This window comes from Arvicanthis niloticus, chromosome 8, assembly GCF_011762505.2.
Source record: "Arvicanthis niloticus isolate mArvNil1 chromosome 8, mArvNil1.pat.X, whole genome shotgun sequence".
Lineage (NCBI taxonomy): Eukaryota > Metazoa > Chordata > Mammalia > Rodentia > Muridae > Arvicanthis > Arvicanthis niloticus.
The window spans coordinates 72,172,353-72,192,356 of NC_047665.1; the positions used below are offsets into that span (position 1 = coordinate 72,172,353).

At 39.3% G+C, this 20,004-nt stretch overlaps 1 protein-coding gene across 1 annotated transcript in view; it reads left to right on the forward strand.

Annotated features, from left to right (window-relative positions):
- Positions 1-19,240, forward strand: part of Gpr158 (G protein-coupled receptor 158) — a 342,907-nt gene extending 323,667 nt beyond the window's left edge. Inside the window, exons 7-10 of the mRNA XM_076938807.1 lie at positions 4,859-4,997; positions 9,941-10,046; positions 13,844-13,990; positions 14,912-19,240. Of these exons, the coding sequence (XP_076794922.1) occupies positions 4,859-4,997; positions 9,941-10,046; positions 13,844-13,990; positions 14,912-16,381 (1,862 nt within the window). The 3' untranslated portion in view covers positions 16,382-19,240. The remainder of the gene's footprint in view (positions 1-4,858; positions 4,998-9,940; positions 10,047-13,843; positions 13,991-14,911) is intronic.
- Positions 19,241-20,004: the final 764 nt, after the last annotated feature.

Sequence of the window (20,004 nt, forward strand, 5' to 3'; positions counted from 1 at the left end):
GACAGGGTGCCTAAGGAAAGATACCCAATAACACACATGCATGCAAACATACATCAAAACAAAGACACAAACACATAATGGAAGATACTACCTTGGAATAAGACTTAAGGGACATGGAGAAAAAGATAAGATAGAAATGATGACCACCACTTTTTCTAAGATATTCCAGCTCTTCTTGGGTTTTGTTCTACTACCTACTACTATAAGACCATGTGTAGCAACAAAAAGAAAGAGGACAAGGTCAGCCAGAGGTGGTGACCTACAGTCCCACCAGTTGGGAAGCTAAGGCAGGAGGCCTAAGAAAACCTGAGACATCAGAGCCTGTGACACATACTACACATCATGAGACAGAATGAGTTGAGAAACTTTCAGGGCACAAGGTTAGGGATTAACACACACAGGTTAAGGCCATCAGAATATCAACAGCTCACCCTGAACCACTATGTGGCAGACACAGACAAGCAGAAAGCCTCCCATACTACAAAGTCACATGTAGCCACTTCTAACAATGTCAGAGTGGCCATGTTCTTTCTGTAACCCACATGACCTCATATCTTAACCAAAGGAAGGAGACAAGACGAGCAGCCAAAATACAAATTTTATGTGCTTGTTGAACCCATAATTCTGGATTTTCAGATAATCTCAAGAATTTCTTCTCATTTCATGAGTATGGTATGTATGTGGGAGGGGTGTGTATGTATTTGTGTATATTTTTACATGTGCAGGGGCACATATGTGTTTGCATACTTGTAGAGGCCCAAGGTTGGTGTCAAGAACGTTTCTCCAGAATGTTTCCACATCTTAATTATTGAGGCAGGGTCTCTCTAACACAGAGTTAGCTTGCTCCAGAGATGGGAATCTCTTGTCTCTTTTTTCATTTCAAGGCTGAAATTCCAGGTAGACTTTTCACACTTACCAGACATTTAAGGGGATTAGAACAGCTGCTGCCCTCTGGCTTGTGTAGCAAGTGCATTAACCAGTGGCCCACTCCCCATTCTTAATCACAAGAATGACTTATGCTGTTTGATTTTATACTTACACTGCCCTTTGAGGTGTCGACTCTGGGCTCCTCCTAGTAGAGTCATAAATGTTTTCTACTTTGATCATAAATAATTCTAAGTGAACAGAATTTCAAGAGAAAATAAGACATTAAAATAAACACTTGAGAAACAATAAAACACTAGATATTTTATTAATAATTTATTTATTTCTCCTATTTGAAGTTACTTAATGTAGCCAACAGGGGTAGCATGTTGTTAACACAAGTGCCTCAACACCTTGGTAAGAGGCACCACAGTTGGAATGGCGTTTGTCTTTTGAAGCTCTTCTTTTAGGCTTGGTGGGAGTCCTCATATCACAAAGGACATCTTTAGTGTCTCAGAACTGATATGAATTCTTCTCTGCTTTCCCTAGCCTTTTGAAAAAGCAACTTGGAATAATCTTCATTCTTATTTGTTAATTTTAAAGAACTATGGTAGATCAATATCATTATACCTTACAGATTGAAAATAAAACACACCATTTTTCTTTAAACCATATTTGGGTCTTCAAATGTAGAGGCAATTCCTTTTTTTAACTACATTCCTTCCTCCTGTAGAGATCATTTAATACAAGAAACTATTTTTGAAAGCAGAAGCCCAACACATATTTCAACTCCCACGTAATATCTGCAGAATTTGGTAACATCTGCATATTTTCTCTACTAATTGCAGTGTTAGTCTGAAGTTAATTATATGAAACTGATTTTTTTTTTGCCTAAGCACAACTTTTATATATCACATTTAGTTTAATTGGTACTTTGAATAATAAATTGTTTTTCATTGAGAGTGTATTGTTTGATGTTGCTAATGAAATGATTTTAATGTTTAGCTGAGCTATTATGAGAAATTTTATTTTGCTTTCTGTTTTTAAATATGATTCTCCATTGTGGAATTCTAATTAAACTGATGACTACCTTTAAAATCTTCAGTATGGTGATACATAAAAACACTGCAGTGAATGGCAGCAAATGCTACTTTATCAGGCAAGTTACATGCATACCCTTCAACTGTAGCGGAGTGTCTTTCTGTGCACTACAGTTGGTTAGAAGTATTTACACATTTCACACTCATTTGCTCCAAATACAATGATACACATGTTGTATGTGCTGAGAGTGGTCACGATTGTTAATAACGATGCCAATCAGGTTTCCAGGTCATTCGCAGGCCTCTTAAGGAAAAACTGATGCAAAATAAATTCTACAAAGATTGCCTGAGCAAGGTAGACTCATGGATCAGGAAGCATCAGAAAAAAGGAGGTTATAGGCTTTGCTGGAAGAAACCTCACAGAAGGTTTATGGACAAGGAACAAGTGGAAGTCCCTACCCACAGAAGTGCTGCACAGTCAATAGCTGTTGAGAGACGGAGGGTCAGTTTCCCTCAAGGATGAGCCTCCTGATTGGTTGCCCAATCCTAAGTGGTCAGCCCTAAACACATTTCTGTGTGGGCAGCGCTAATTGGGCATGCATTCACATATATGCAAAATAAAAAATTAGAAGAAAAAGTCATGGTTTTGAGAGAGAGAATATTGGTGGAATTAGAAAAGGTGTAAGAGGGAGAAATTGTGAAAATATAGTGTAGTCTTACAGGAAATTCTCAAAAATACTAAATTTAGTATTTCCAGATAAAAGGAGGAAGAAGAATTGGAATTGGGAGTAAGAGAAAATTATCAGTGGGATCAGTAATATAAATGAGAATTCAGAAGGATATCGTCCCTTTTTTATTATACATTTATTTATTCTGTATACATACATGTGCACTGGCTTATGTATGCACACCACTGCATAGGTGTAGAGGCCAGAAGACACATTGCAGAAGTCAGTGCTCTTCTTCCACCTTGTGGGTCAAAGGGATTGAACACAGATAATCAGGCTTTGTGTAGAAAACTTTTACCCAATGAGCCATCTTGCTGGATAAAAAAGATCAATCTCAATAGTGTTCAGAGGACAAAGGGTCAGCTCAGAGCTTATTCTGGGAGCACAGTTGGAGAGGAGACCTAGTGAACACTATGATGTCATGTTATGGGGAGCCGTGGGTACCAGGATGAAGAATGGAGATGTGGAGATGTAACTGATGCCCATCAAATAAATGGCTTTTCAGAGACCAGACAAAAAATGAGATGTAAATAAGATGTAAATAGACAAAATACAAGAACTCAAAGTAGGGTGGGTGCCTAACATGGCTGTGGTCAGCAATGGAGGTTCAGAATGACTTGCCTACCGCTGTTATGGTGAGTGAACTTAGACAGGGTAGGTAGGCTCAACAAGCAGGCAGTTATGAAGTCTTGGGCAACAAGCACTGAGAACCACGAATACACATAAATGCATAAAATGTAGAATGTACAGGACTGCAAGATTTCATACTCGGTGACAAAGGTCGTGTTGCGCTATTAAAGTTGGGAAAGGAAATGGCCTATAAAGATTGTCTCGTTTCCTGCTCTCCCCCTGATAATGGCTGGGGATGGTGTTCACACACACAGCCAGCGGCCATCAAGCTGAATAATTCGGATTTACCTTAAATTTCATTGAGGATTTGAAGTGAAGTTTATTTTCTTTCTTTGGCTTTTGTCCATGTCAGGGATTTAAGCATAGCCCCTAGCAGATTGGTTTATTTAAAGGATTTCCAGTAATTGGAGTAGTGTCTAATGTCTAAATTCTGCTAGAAATAAGCTGGGATGTTGGCAGAGAGAGAACAGCTTGGCTTTTGGATGGACAGTCAGTGCTTTGAATGGAGATCAGCATTTCAGGTGCAAGGTTACATCTGGGTGACCTTGGATGCAGGGTATCTCCATGGAATAGCTGTCACTCTCAGCAGTTAAATGAGATTTTCCAACACGGTCATGTTACTAAGAGAGATGAAGTAGATTAGCCCAAGTGGCTTCAAATTGCAGTGCTCAAGCAGGCTGTGGTATCACATGCCTGTAATCCCTGGATTCAGGTGATTTGTGATGGAGGTAAGAGTCTGTGTTTAAAAAAAAGAGAAAGACAGAAAAGAAGAGAAAAGAAAAAAGTAGCAATGATCAATTTGCAAAACTGACAATGAAAATCTTAGTATTTGAAAAAAGTTAGGTTGTAAACGGTGTTAAGTGATTTGTGTATGCTAGCTCATCTAGTTAGTAAATAATCCCCTCAGCGTGCACTTTATGAGCCTCCTTTTCCTGGTGAAGAAACTGTGGCCTAAGAGGATCAGCCCTTGGCCGGAGGCAATGCTGATTTAGGGAAGAGAGCCAGGCTCAGACTTAGGCACTCTTAGCTGATACATTGTACCTGCCCCTCTGGCAACAAAGGACCAACAAGGTGTCTGCGGATTTTATCACTCTTTCCATACTCCACCCACAAAAGATACAATTTCTGTCATGTGTGAAGAAACAATGTTTCATTTGTAAAATATGCCACAGAGTGTTTAGCAACCTGTGCTCCCACATCTCTAAAAGTGGCTATTTTTACTTCCTGAACTGGGTTGTTGCAGGGGAACTTGTGCAGCCTCCTGAGTTAGGACTCAAATTCTCTAAATACCAAAAACTTCGGTTAAGAATGAGGAAAAAATCATTTCACATTCATGGTAGGGAATAAAACCTACATATTAACAAAATAATGAGAATACCAATTGTGTTATAAACAATGGCAGCAGCAGAGGAGACCTCTGCAAATATATACCCCAAGTAAAATATAAAAATTAGTGTCATCGGTATCTTTATGTGAATGGAACTTTGCAAGAATCTAAGATTGTTTCTGTAACAAGAGGCATGTTGAAGAATTTAAATTTTCTATTTTTTTAACCTGTGAAGCTAATGAGGAATTGTTTGTTTGTTCCTCTCACAGCTGAATTTTTATTCCTCTTGTGGGGCATTTATCTCTGCTATGCAGTGCGGACTGTCCCTTCAGCATTTCATGAGCCACGCTACATGGCTGTTGCAGTTCACAATGAGCTCATTATCACAGCTATATTCCACACAATTAGGTGAGTGATCCTTGGTGGTGGTGCAAAAGCTGCTGTATTTGTGGTGTGTGCTGTAATTTAATCTAAGTAGCAAAACTTGAAAAGATGAGTAAAGGAAATATTTCAGAAGGATACTGCGTTATGAACACCTGATTGTGGCAGAGATGGCAGATGGTTCTAGTTGCTCTTATTCTCTTCAGATGGGGTTTCTTTATTCTTCATTTATTTTGTGGATTAGTTCCATGTTAATATAATATGCAAACCCACTTACAAGATACCAGGGGTTTTATTGAGCTACTGAGATGTAAGATAACACACACGTGTATGCTAAAGTAGCTATAGGTTCTCACCCCATTTATTCACATTTATGTGCTGGTCTAGACTTCCAAACCCTTAGTGTTCAGACAACTCTTGGGGGTGAGGGGGGGTCGCTCTATTGATTTCTGCTCAGTGTGATAACTGGATGGTTGTGCATGACTTCCTGGCATCCTCCTGCCTTAAGTGTGATGTGTGAGCCCAGACTTTATCAACTAGCCATTGGTCTGTGATTGTTGTCTCATGTATCTCTATAACAGGTGAGTAGGAAGGAGGCAGACTCGCCAAATGAAACAATGTGCATCTGACTTCTGAGACCTTTTCCTGTGCATCATAATTTAAAAATGAGATGAAAATCTTAGGGGTCAGATGACAAAAGGAATCCTGGCATTTTATCAACAACCAAAAAAAAGAAAAGTCATCTAATTGCTTGAAAAATAATGAAAATTAGGATATACCTGGGACAACATCAGAAATGTTGATTGTTCTTATCCTGATGGAAGGGTTAGGGTTCACTTCCCTGCTGATATTCAGCTTCACTGGGCTAAGGGTGGAACAGGAGGCTGGGAATGTGTAGACGTTTCTCTGAGTGCTTGTCTCTCATTGAATGAAAACTCAGAAAATACTAACTTCTGCCTTCGGGAACCAATGATGCTAGAGAAAAGTTGACACTTCAGGCAGCTGAAGTTTTTAAACTTGTAAACAAAAAGGGAGGTTATCTACTGTCCAGTAGCTCTGGACACCCGGCTGGGTCAGGAGTCAGGGGAACTGGCTCAGCTTTTTCTCTCTGAAGCTCAAGAAATGGAGAAATAAAAGATGAGAAGAAAATAAAAAGGTGTCAGAAAGTCGAGGAGAACAGAATATGAGGTTAAAGTAAAGTCAAGAGAGAAGGCTTTTCCCCCATTAATTAATTTATTGACTCACTTTACATCCTGATCACAGCCCCCCTCCTCCCAGTCCCCCTTCACATACCCCTTCTTCCATACCCCCTCCCCTTTTCTCTGATAAGAAGGAGCCCCCTGGGTACCAACCCACCCTGGCACACTAAGTCACTGTAGGACTAGCCACATCCTCTCCAGTTAGAGGAACAAGATCCACAGGCAGGCAACAGAGTCAGGGACAGTCCCTGCTCTTTGGTTGGTGGTTTAGTTTTAGTCTCTGGGTCACTTAAGGGTCCAGGCTGTTTACTTTGTTGGAAAATTTGTCCTGACTACAAGAAGCTCAGGGACAGGGGGTGGAGCAGAGACTTGGGGAATGGCCAGCCAATGACTGGCTCTACTTGAGACACATCTCATGGGCAAGCACTAATGACACTATTAATGATACTGTTATGCTTGCAGACAAGAGTCTAGCACAACTGTCCTCCGAGAGGCTCCTCCCAGCAGCTGACCAAAGCAGATTCAGAGAGACCCACAGTCAAACATTAGACAGAGATTGAGGAATCTTGTGGAAGAGGTGTGGGAAGGATTGGGGGACCTGGAGCAGATACGGAGAAGGCTTCTTAAGTCCCCTGAGACTAGAGGACTCAAATATGAGAGAGAATATCCTCTGTCTGGAATGTGGGACAGCACAGAGCAGAAGACCTTGTCGTGGTCTCATGAGATAGAACTAAATATTATCTTCCAAGTGATGTCTCTCTTTGTTATTAGTCTCCAGAACGTCAAGCTTGTAAATGTTAAGAGTCAATCAGCATGCCTCTCTGTAACTAGCTACAAGTCAAATGCTCTGTTTACAAGCCACATAGAGACTTAAAAGTTCCTCATAGGTGTTTTGCCAGGCCTGCTACCATTACAACAGGACTAAGGAGTGAAAAAGGTTTTCTGTTTTGCCTCACAATAAGCTGTCAGCATTCAAAGGAACAAATTGTTCAAATTTTAAAAGCTCAAAGAAATTTCATAAACGTACCTTTCTACTTTAGATGGTTTCATTTGGTTTTACCACTAAATATGATTTTTAATGGATTTGGAAATGTAAACCAGCCTAGGTCCCTTCATCAACAGACAACTAAATTGATTCTTAGATAAAATTTCAAGGATGTTTTATTAAGAAGACAACACGTAGTCACTATGTTAAAAATGATAAAACAGTTAAGAAAGAAGTCCATTCATACTTCCCAAGATAAGCACTGTTAACACAGTAGTACACCATTCTAGGTATCTTACGTATGTGCATATGTTTGATTAATTACAAGTCTGGGAATCTGTATGACAGAAAGGACAAATGAATGAGACTGTAGTTTCACATAGCAGATTCACTTTACATTCTGATCACAGCCTCCCCTCCTCCCAGTCCCCCCTTAAGTAGCCCCTCTCCCATGTCCCCTCCCCCTTCCCCTCTGATAAGGGGGGAAGTAGATCTATAGATAAGCAGATCTATAAAACACTGACTTAGAGCATGGGCAGAGAAAAGTAATAGAAGTAATATTTAAAAATCAAATATTTTCAAGGCCTTACTCACACATGGAATCAATAACACTGATGCTTAGAAAATTCCAGGAAAATATCAATAATGATAAATTTTAATCACAAGTAGCCATTTTAGTCTTTTTTTTTTCTGAGTAAGTCCTATTGACTAAAAGTTCTGGTATTAAGAGAGGCATGCCATCAGCATAGCACGGTTTTTTTGTTGTTCTGCTTCAAATATGTTTGTACATACATGTGCATTGAAAGTTTATCATGCACATGTTCACTTTCATTCTTACAAAATGGGAAGATTACACAAAAGTAAGCCAACTTTAAAGAACTAACTGAAAAGATGAGTGAGCAAAGACCCTGCTCTGCCCTAGTCCTTTACTGACTCTGAGAGCCAGCACCTAGAAACCCTCCAGGAATCTGCAAGACCCTTTTTGTTCGATTTATTTTTAAGCACAGGTTTCAAATATTGCTATGCTCCTGCACTTTATATCTATTTTTGCAAGGCTAAAATACCATTTTAAAATTGAAGCTTTAAAATGACTACTGAACAACTCTTCTCAAGGTATCTCCAGCCAGAGCTACAACCTGGCAGTGAGTTAAGGCTGGTTAAATCGAAAGTGATTAATGTCAGCATTATTTCAGAGTACTATTTTGGAAAGTCGCAGCTTTCACTTAAAGTGTATGGAGACACTCATCCTTCTAGATATAGAAGATAGCTTGTTAAGTGGAGCACATACATGTGTTGGTATAGGATTTCCCTTAAAGAGGTGGCTTACAGACACATAGCCATTTCCACTTATGTGCCTTCCTGCTTCAAAATTTACAATGGCCACTAGATGACTGCATTTTTATCATTTTTCTAGGGCAAATCATTCATATGAATGCACATGTAAATACATGTCATACATGCCTTTGAGACTGTCATCTACTGCTTATGACTGTCCCATTACAATGAGTTTTAAAATTTTCATATGACCCAAGGAGAAAATCATGTAGAAAACTTTATTGCCTTGTATAAAGAACACATTAAATACATTCAAAACACAGGTGGAGCTTCTTTTTAACCCCAACTGCCTACAAGTTCAGCTCTTGGGAAACCCAACACACTTTCTGGCCTCCACAGGTTCCTGCCTACACTCACATATAAACATAAACAAAAATAAAATAAATCTTAATAATATAACTTTGATAATTATAATATAACTTAATTATAATAATAATATAACTTAATAATATATCATTGAAGCAAAATTTTATTCTCCAGTTTCTATAGCAGTAGAATAGCATATTGAGCATCTGGGAAAGCACAGTGTTATGGAAAATTAAAAGGAGCATTCTAACTACAATAAGGCCTTTATAAGAACATCCCTGGCTTGGGGGTGAGGGTGAGTCCTTGGGAACAGAGCTGTTTGTGCATGCACCTGGGGATTTACAGGAGTTTTAGAGCAGACTTAAGTATTCAGTCTTCCTTACCAGCTTGAAGAAGGGCTCTATAAAACCCTCAATTTGAAATTATCCTTAATATTATATTATAAATTATTTAAGACAATTTGACAATTTTTGAACACACCAAAGCTTTATTTAAAGGTTTCCTCTTACTGGATGTGCTGCTCAGAGGTAGAAAGCATTTATACAGTAGAGAAGAGTTTCACACAAAGACACACACACACACACACACACACACACAGCACCACATAAAAAGAATGAAAATAAATAAGAATAATAAGGTAGCATCTCAAAAGTTATTAGCCCATTCATTTATCCATTGCATTGTCACCATTTAAGGTTTTGACACTATTCACAAAGACAAATATTTAACTCCTCTTTTTCTGTCTTCATTTCAATTAACATTTTAAAAATAATGTTATAAAAATATACTCAGATGTGACTTATAACTTAATTTTCCTGAACTACCAGTTCTTAGTTTCTGTTTTGAAGTTATGTACATTCTTAACTGTATAGAATCAACATATATATGTATATCATATTAATACATGTCAACATAAAAAAAGAAAAAGCATGGTCAATATGTAGGTGCCACATTAAAATAAGAATTTTACAGTCCTTCCAAACCTAAAAGTCATTTACACCTTTATTTTTCTGAGATGAAAAGATGTGCTATAGAAATTGCCCTTTTCTTTTTCTAAATACACTATAAGGAAATGTTTTCAGAATGCTAGCGTTTGAAACAGAAATCTATACTTTGACTGCTAACATGAAGAACCCTCCTTTCAGATTTGTGCTCGCCTCAAGACTTCAGCCCGACTGGATGCTGATGCTGTATTTTGCACACACTCACTTGACTGTGACAGTCACCATTGGGCTGCTTCTGATTCCAAAGGTATTCTTCTAGCATTGCATTTGTTCTTGCACGACAATTGTCTGAAGGAGCATGGAGTTATTCTTCTTAAAATACCCACCACTATGGGCAAAGTGTGGAGGTTAGCCCAATGCTCCATGATTATTTGTTTTTAATATTCCTCCTCAAGAAAGTGAGTGTCTGGTTTTGCGGGTGGGAGGAGATTTATTAAACTTTTGTGTAAGTAGAAAGAAGTGAGTTTGAAATTACCTATAGAGGAAGGACTATAGTGGAATATTCTGGTTAAGATTTTCCTGGGCTTTCAAAGGGAAGTGGAGAAAAGCATTCCAGGACTCAGAAGATGTCGATTCTAGATTGTCTTTCACCTTAAACTAGCTTTGAACTGTAACACCAGCCAAAGTTCTGATCTGAGTTTCAGTTTCCACAGAAGTAAATCTTCTCAGAATAAAATTAGATGACATTGGCGTTTGAGGTAAAAGTAGATTATACAAATTACAGCATCATAATTATTGTCTCCACTGTTTTGGTGTATACAGAGAAGCATGGTATTACAGCAGTCAACCCCAGAGTTGTGGTTTCTTGTCTTTTAGTCCTGGCTTTACCTCATATCTCACAGTTAACATTTAGGTTCAACCTGACTGAAAAATAAAACAGTTACAAACGACATAATATTTATATTTTTTGCTTTTCTGAGTTGTGTCAACCAAACACAGTATTTTCATAGGTGACTCTGTAACTATGGTTTATCTAAGCTCTTTAAAACTTTGTACAAATTATATATTTATTATATTGATGGCTACTCAGACTGTTTCTCCTATAAATTGTTACTGATCTAGAAAAAGAACTTAAGTCTATGTCTACCTTGTACATAAATGTTTACAGCACCATTATTTATAATAGCCTGGATGTTTACCAGCTAATAAATGTATAAGTAATATATGGTATGTTTTATAATGGAATATTATTTGTCAGTAAAAAGGAATTCAATGCATCCTGGGGAAGTCAGAAGTCAGTAAAGGACTTACCATACAACCCCGAGAGCCCATGTTCTTAAAAAGAGTCAGATATATTGATATGTAGTAGTAATCTCCATGCAAATGAGAAACACTGTCTCAAAAAATAAAGTAAAAAACATGCCTCTGGCCTCCACATGCACACACACGCACACACAGACACACAGACACACACACACACTGTGTCTCAAAAAATAAAGTGAACAACATGCCTCTGGCCTCCACATGCACACACACACACACACACACACACACACACACACACACACTGATGTTACACAAGTATGCTTCCCACCATTACTACACAAATATGTATACATGAACATACAAATAATGCACACATGCCTATGCACACACATATAGCCCCCACATTAATACACAAATATGCTTATAGATGCACACACACACACACACACACACACACACACACACACACGAGTGAAATACATGTATATTCTATAACCTGTGGAAATTATAAAAAAATACCAAGTGAAAGGATAAGCATAGAGGACCACAACATATTGTATGAATCCATCTGTGTGGGATGTCCAGAACTGGCAACTCTGAAGAGAAAGGTAGACTTGTGGTTTGTGCCACACAGAAAGCAAATATTAGAATTGGTTGTGTCAGGGCTTCCAGAGTTCTTTCTGAGGTGATGAAAATATTCTGGGATTCAACAGTGGCGGTGGCTGTATAACCTTGTGACTCACAACGCTATCACAAAGATAACCATGTACTATTTAGGGATTGTGCTAAGTGCTTAGAAGAAGTATGACACGGAGATAAAAACTGTTCTGGTGGCTGTCCTTAGGAGTGAGGCAAGAGGAAAGAAAACAAGTAAGATAAATATTTAACTGGGATTTTAGATCAACCCTAAGGAACAAGGATGGATCAGGAAATGTGTAACATCTGACAAATGCCTGCTTGTGTTTGATTTTTGGTGATCAAAACCAGGGCCTTGAGCAAGCCAAACAAAGATTCTAAGCCTTGGTGACAGCTCCACCGCCTAACTCTTTCTTAAACTTATAACTGTGTCAAAGATTTTGGTTGAGAACAGTTCTGTTCATGTAAGTGCCTTCTAGGTGATGTGATCAGTATTTGTGAGTCTCTGCCACATTTACCACTCATATCTTTAAATCCAAGACACATGCAGATCTCACAGGAAAAGCTGAAAAACAAGATTTAGTCAACATGGGTTTTTAGGAAGCTCTAATTATAATATACAAATTGATGTTGCTTCCCATGTTTTTCCATACACATACATAATTGGTGTTCAAGTTTTGTGTCTATTGCTGTATTAAAGCATCCCGAGGGAAGAATGGGTTTATTTGGCTAAAATTCCAAGCCAGTCCATTGCAACCAAGGGGAAGTTTAGGCAAGAACTTAAGTGAATAGTCACAGTGCATCCATACTCAAGAGCAGAAAAAAAATGAATACACTGGGCTACTGGATGGCTTCATCTAGCATCCTCTCATCTCACGTAGTTCAGGCCCCATTGCCTAGGGAATGGTGATACCCACAGTAGTAGAGACCTTCCCACATCAGTTAGCAACCACACAGTCATGCCCATGGATCAACCTCATAAAGACTCAACTGAGACTCTGTTTCCCGTGTGAATCTAGGTTGTGGCAACTTAACATAAACTTAACCAGCACTGTGTATCGTGAAGTCCTTTGTATCATGAAAGAAATGATCTATTAAATTGGTATATAAATGCACTCTGAAGATTACTCAAGATTCTAGTCCCAAGCAATACTCGACATAGTTCTTTGTGCATAAATCTGAGTTTGACATCGCTTTCCTTTACATCAGTATTCTCACTATTGGTGACAGCTTTCCAAGTCTGGGGGAGCTGCCTCAACACGATCTATTAATTTTTAAAGAAATATTTGAACTACTGATAAGCTGGTAAAAGAGACTCACACTTTCTAAACTATTCTCTCAATTTTTATAAGACATTATTTACATAACATTCAAGGTATGGCTAGCTTGATAGCCTTCTCTCAGTCTCTCACCCAACTCACTCTTCCTGACTTCAATACCTAAGGAAAAATGCAGACAAGCACTAAACAGAATCACATGAAAATAATCAAAATATGATGAGTGGGAACCTAATAAAATAATATGCTTGAGGAGAAATCTGTAATGTCAGTGAAATTCTTCATTCTAATTTAAATACCATGCAAGGGAGACATCATGAAGAAAGTTACTGTGGTCTGTAGGGTGCCAAGTAGAACTCAAGAATTCTGGTGATCCACTGATGACCCATGTGTGTCTGGGATCACATATCCTGTCCATGTGTTCTAAAGCCACATGCAGGAGCTAGAGAATCACGTTCCTGTCTCTAGGGCTAGTTGTGTGTATAGATGAATAAATTCTGACTGAAGTAGAATAAGCATTATGCTATATATAACATTATATCAAAACAGTTTTCATCCATACACAAGTATATCAAATTGCTTTTCCTAGGGAGACTTCCTTAAAATCCTTCCACTTTTCTACTTTATTTTCATTTTCAAATAGCAAATATATCATGGAAAATGAGTAAAGTCTATTAGCACTGGGAACCCAACAAAGAAACAAGGGTTAAACTGAAGTGAAAGGGTGAGCAGAGTTATGTTGCCTCACACACAGCTCTAGCACACACTAGGAAGGCTAATCAAAAGGATGGCAGCAAATTATCGGTAGGGTTTGTGATTGAATCCATCAAGATGAAGAAATAAAGTTAGCCTTAGCACCTTAGAAAATGCTGCGCTGTCTAGCAATGGGTTGATGGCTACAACTCACATAACATATCTGTTGCAGTTTTCACATTCAAGCAATAACCCCCGTGATGACATTGCCACCGAAGCATATGAAGATGAGCTGGACATGGGTCGTTCTGGATCCTACCTGAACAGCAGCATCAATTCAGCCTGGAGTGAGCACAGCCTAGATCCAGAAGACATTCGGGTAAGGCCACATGGACTTGTTCTTTTGTCACACTAGTTCAATCTAAGCCACTGATACAGACAATCATGTGCAGATTGAGGCATGCGTGTGAATTCTTGTTTCTATGTTTAAAGAAAAAGAGGATGTCTGTGAGAGACTGAAGGGACCACTGAAGAATACTCCTGTGTAGAAACATGATATAATTGTGCTACACAGAACTGTCCCAGCAATTACAATTGCCTTGGTCATACTTCCTAATTGTGACTGACATTACGGACACACATGCTTTTAGCAAGTAAGGCCACCCTGTGAGCAGAGAGGCTGTCTTATTTAATAAAATGTATAAAACTGGAACAACCTCTGAAGGAAGAAGTTGCTTTAGACTGCTGTTCCTCAGTCTGTCTGCTGCTACTCATGGCTGTATCAATGGCTACATGCAGTCAGGATGCTGGGTTTCATTATAGTCTGAACTCAGTCTGGACCACAGTCATTGAAAACTCCAAGTCCTTTCTTTGCTCCATGAAGCAAGAGTAATACCTATGAATTCGTGTCTTTTTTTTTTAAGATTAAGTTATTTATTTTATGTACGTGAGTACTCTATCTGCATGTACACCTGCATGCCAGAAAAGGACATCAGGTAACATTATAGGTGGTTATGAGCCACCTATATGATTGGTGGGAATTGAACTCAGAACCTCTAGAAGAGCAGACTTAACCTCTGAGCCACCTCTCTAGCCCCTGATTTCATGTCTTAAGTTCAATGTTTATATAAGAAAAAGTCCTACAGAATTTTTAGAAAGTTAAGAACAAGTAGAAATTGGCGAATGGTGTCATTACAATTGCTGAGAAAGCCCAATCTTGTTTTTATAAACACCACCTGTCTATTTTCTGTCTGAAACACTAAATCTGTGCCCCTTTAAAAATGTCCTCTTGTCCTGGCAGGATGAACTGAAAAAACTCTATGCCCAGTTAGAAATATACAAGCGTAAGAAGATGATCACAAACAACCCCCACCTTCAGAAAAAGCGGTGCTCCAAGAAGGGCTTAGGCCGGTCCATTATGAGGCGCATCACTGAGATCCCAGAGACGGTCAGCAGGCAGTGCTCCAAAGAGGACAAGGAGGGCACAGACCACAGTGCGGCCAAGGGGACTGGCCTCGTCCGGAAGAATCCTACCGAGTCCTCAGGGAACACAGGGAGACCCAAGGAGGAGTCTCTGAAAAACCGAGTCTTCTCTCTCAAGAAATCCCACAGCACGTATGACCATGTGAGAGACCAAACTGAAGAATCCAGCAGCGTGCCCACGGAGAGCCAGGAAGAGGAGGCCACTGAAAATTCAACCTTGGAGTCGCTGTCAAGTAAAAAACTGACACAAAAGCTCAAAGAAGATAGTGAGGCTGAGTCCACAGAGTCAGTGCCGTTGGTCTGCAAGTCAGCCAGTGCTCACAACCTCAGCTCCGAGAAGAAGCCTGGGCACCCACGTACGTCTATGTTACAGAAGTCGCTCAGTGTCATTGCAAGTGCCAAGGAGAAGACACTCGGGCTGGCTGGCAAAACCCAGACTTTAGTTATGGAAGACCGAGCTAAGTCCCAGAAACCAAAAGATAGAGAGACAAACAGGAAGTACTCAAATTCAGATAACACAGAGTCTAAAGATTCTACCTTCCCAAACTCCAATCACACGGAGGAGCTAAGAAAGCCCCAGAAATCTGGGATTATGAAACAGCAGAGGGTCAGCCTCCCCACTGCCAATCCTGACGTGAGTTCCGGCCCCACCCAGATAAAGGACAATTTTGATATTGGAGAAGTTTGCCCTTGGGAGGTTTATGACCTGACCCCTGGTCCTGTGCCTTCAGAACCAAAAACTCAAAAACACGTATCAATTGCAGCTTCTGAAGTGGAACAAAACCCAACTTCTTTTTTGAAAGAGAAGTCCCACCACAAGCCTAAGGCAGCTGAAGGTCTCCACCAAGCCAGTCACAAGAGCATAGACAAGACAGAGGTGTGCCCCTGGGAGAGCCACAGTCAATCCCTTTTGGAAGATGAGAATCGTCTGATTTCTAAGACTCCAGTTCTCCCAGGGAGAGCCAGAGAGGAGAATGGAAGCCAGGTCTACACAACCAATCCGTGTGCTGGGCAATATGAAGAACTGCCCCCCAAAGCCGTAGCATCAAAAGCAGAGAATGAAAATCTCAACCAAATGGGAAACCAGGAGAAACAGACATCTTCCTCTGTGGATATCTTTCCTGGCTCCTGTAACTCAAGTAATAACTCCCACCAACCCTTAGCATCACGAGCTGAAGTGTGTCCCTGGGAGTTCGAGCCCCTAGAACAACCAAATGTTGAAAGAAGCGTAGCTTTACCTGCCTCCTCCACTTTAAGTGCAAATAAGATACAGGGGCCTCGGAAATAGGAGATCCAGGACACTTGCAAAGTGTACCACCCTGGGAAGAAAGGGGTAATCCTGAGTTTGATAAAAATAGATCTGAAAATCAAGTTACCAAGGAATCTTTGTTAGCCTAGGGAGACATGGCACATGGTGCGGAAAGGTGAAAGCAAGGACCGGAGAAGGACCAGAAAAAGGCTGTTATGCATTATAATAAGGAAGTCTGAATCCTCCATGAAAAGCCAAATCAACACTAGGGGACGCTTAGCATATCCGCCTGTTTAAGGGACATTGTTCTATCCATCTTTACACATGGGATTGAATGGTCCCAAGCAAGATTCACCAGGAGGCATGGAAGACAGAGGCACGGAAAAACTTAGATACATGTGACTGTAATTCTAAGTAGCCATCTGAAAAGACCCTCATTACCTATTTAACCTTGGTAGCACTAACTAAATGCACCCCAATACCTTTTATATACACGATTGCTCTCATTTTCTTAAAATCTATGTTTCAGTACATTGTTGTGTCTCATATTCAAGCATTCCAAATTGTATAATTTTTGCAAAATAACTTTGATATTATGTGACACAACACATTTATGCAATCTGCAGCTACTCAATTGTCATTGCAACCTACCAAATACCTGCAATCATCTACCAAGTGTGGTTGATTCTTGGAGTACAGTAAGCTTTCTCTGGCTTAGGAAGCCATAACTGTTATGATGAAAACTTTTAGTTTGGGCTGTGGTTTATATAGTGAAGTTGGGTTTGACTCTTTTGTTTCCCATCATGGCTTGTTGTAATGTCTTAATTTTTCTTTTAAATATGAGTTGAGTTTCTTGTTCTATACTTCTTGTAGGGACTCTGAAGCTTTATTAATCTTGGAAATGAAGTGGTCCTGCTTAGTCATATGTCTCAGTAAGTTAAGGACAACTTATCCATTGTTTGTTCCAAATCAGAGCTAGATCACCCCATGCATCATCCTGCTTAACTCTTTCAGTACTTCACATTAGCATTTCTTAAGGAGGAAGCTGAACGAGGAAACTATGCTGTGCATTGTTACCAACAGAAGAAGTCAACTCTAGGAACGCCTTGAGAATGAGAGCATACTGCAGGTCTAGGAATTTGCCTTTCATGACAAATACAGAAAGGTAGCTCCTAATAGCACTTTCAAGGGATTATTTTTATAAAGAGAAAAATTAATGATAGCATTGAGATCATTGTATGGATATATTTTTATTATGCATACTGAAAATATGATATTTTAAATTACCGTAAACTATTTATTCTCATAAACTTTTATTCATTGCTTCACCTGGGCACAGAACTAGCTGGGCTCAAATCCCAAAGAGATTTTATAATTTGATTTACCCAAAACCCATAGGTGGTATGGGTTCTTTATGATCCCCAGTACCAGAACTTACAAGTCCTTCAAACTGTCCTTGCAAGCCACCTAGCTCAAAATGCAAAGCCTAAGACTGGTCTGCAGATATCAAAGCATATCTTAGAGAACTTGCTGCATTCCCTGCTTATCTCTAGCATGAACATCCTGATTTGCTGACCTAGCTCAGCAGGATTGTGGTCTTGAAATGAGACTCTACAATCCCGGCACATTTTATTTAAAGACGAATCACTTAAAACCAGAGCCCAGGCTTGATTTTCTCCCATGATGAACACTGAACAACCACTTATGTGACCAAGACATTTCCAGCCGAAGGAACTGTTTTACCTTTGGTGAGCAAGAAGGAGAATTTGCTAGGAGGATGTAGGAGGGGGAGAAGGAGTCAGAAGGTAGATACAAGGCTGTGTTTATGCTTTGTACCTATCATCCAACTTTTCTCAGTGTTTATTTTTGTATTCAAGAGTAAGCAAGCACTTGCAGAATTGGCAGAGCTGGGTCCACTCATTTGCTTGCTTCATTCACTACTCAGGTTGGTGGGGTAGGTTTGGAAAGCTATAGAGGTTTTATTGTTAACTGCTGCCTTCATTGGTCCCTATCATCCCCACCTTTCCAGTTAAGGCCTATCTTCTCTGTGACTTTAGAATCCTGTTTTGAGGAGCATCTGTGAATGCAGCTTAGAGTTTGTAGACTCACATCCTTGTTTCACTTGTGTCTGAGATCTGTTAGCACTAGATTTGCCTCTGAGAATTAAGCAGGCAACTGTCACTGACTTTCATTGCACTTCAGGGTGACCCTGCTTGACATGTGGCTCACAGAAGATTTGCCAAATTATACCATAGTGACAGTCTGCTCTTCCCCATAGATTATTCTCCACCATCACAAATCAGCACAAATGTCTAGGGTATTTCCTAGAGCTTCATTTTCATTACTCATCACCAAAAGAAATTGAACTCTGTCATTCTGGAAGCTCTTTTCCCAGGCTGAGAACAATAGAAAGTGCATACAGTGTGAAGGTCTCACAAACATTTGCTAGGTTGTCCTTTCAGTGCATGTGCAGGCTGCACCCTGTCATTGTTTTAAGCCAGGGTTTATAAATAAGTAGATTTATATCCGTCTTAATAGAAGTGTATATTTTATGCAAGAATTAAATGCTTTACAACATAAATTATTACTCCACCTTTCGTAAGCTTCGGTGGCAATACGATTGAACCCCGACAGTTGTCTTGTATTTGCTTCCTAGGTTTCTGCATGCAAGTGGTGATAGGTAGGACTGACAACACACTGCCTTTGACTTCTAGCACTTAGCAGCCGAGAGTTGTAGTGTCAACAAAGCTGTAAGTCTCTTCACTTAACCTGTGGTTCTTCTAAAACTATTATCTGAATCTACAGCATCCCACCATGGAATATTTGGTAATTTATGTTGTGATGTGTTACAGCATGTAAATAACTATAACTTCTCTGCAATAAAACATTTATATGAAAATGATTGGTGTGTTCATCTCTCAAAGTTAACCATATTTATCCAAGTCATTCAAAGGAATCACATATAGCTTTGTGACATTGGTCCTTTGTGTGTAGTGTATGTGAGTGTGGTATTTGTGTGTGTGTTTGTGTGGTGTGTTCTTGCTGCCTTCATAATGCTGGTCCTGGCTTCTTTGTTCTAAATTTAAAACCTGTTGAAAGTTTTTCAGTAAAATATTTCTATAAAAATATACTTCATCCCACATAAGCTGGTCAAGATATTATGTACTTTATGGCATTTTTCCCCATGAAAGTTTGCAAAGACAGAAAGAGCATGGCTCCAATTTGGGCTATTTTTCTCCTTAAATATTTGTTCATGGGAAAGTGGAGGGCTAAGTTCAGGAACATTGTATGTTCAAATTTTGTGTTAAGCTAGTAGAAAGCAGATAATAGAATATCTAAGTGGGTTTCTAATTTCTGTCTCTCCTTTTGTGGTGTGAAAGCCATAAACTTACAGAAATGAAACTGTTTAATCAAATGAAAGAAGAAAATAGGAGATAAATATAGGATAAGTTCTGTGCTACTGAGTATTCACAATCTAGAAAGAAAAGTAAATGGGGCATGAATTAAAAAATCCATAGGAGTCCATGTAGAACATATCACCATTTCAATTTAATCAGCAACAGAAAAGATAAGTGGGGGGCATTTTCTGGATAAAAGAGAGAAATTATACATTTGTCACAAGACATAATAGGGACTTGACTCCTCAGTGACATTCCTGCCTT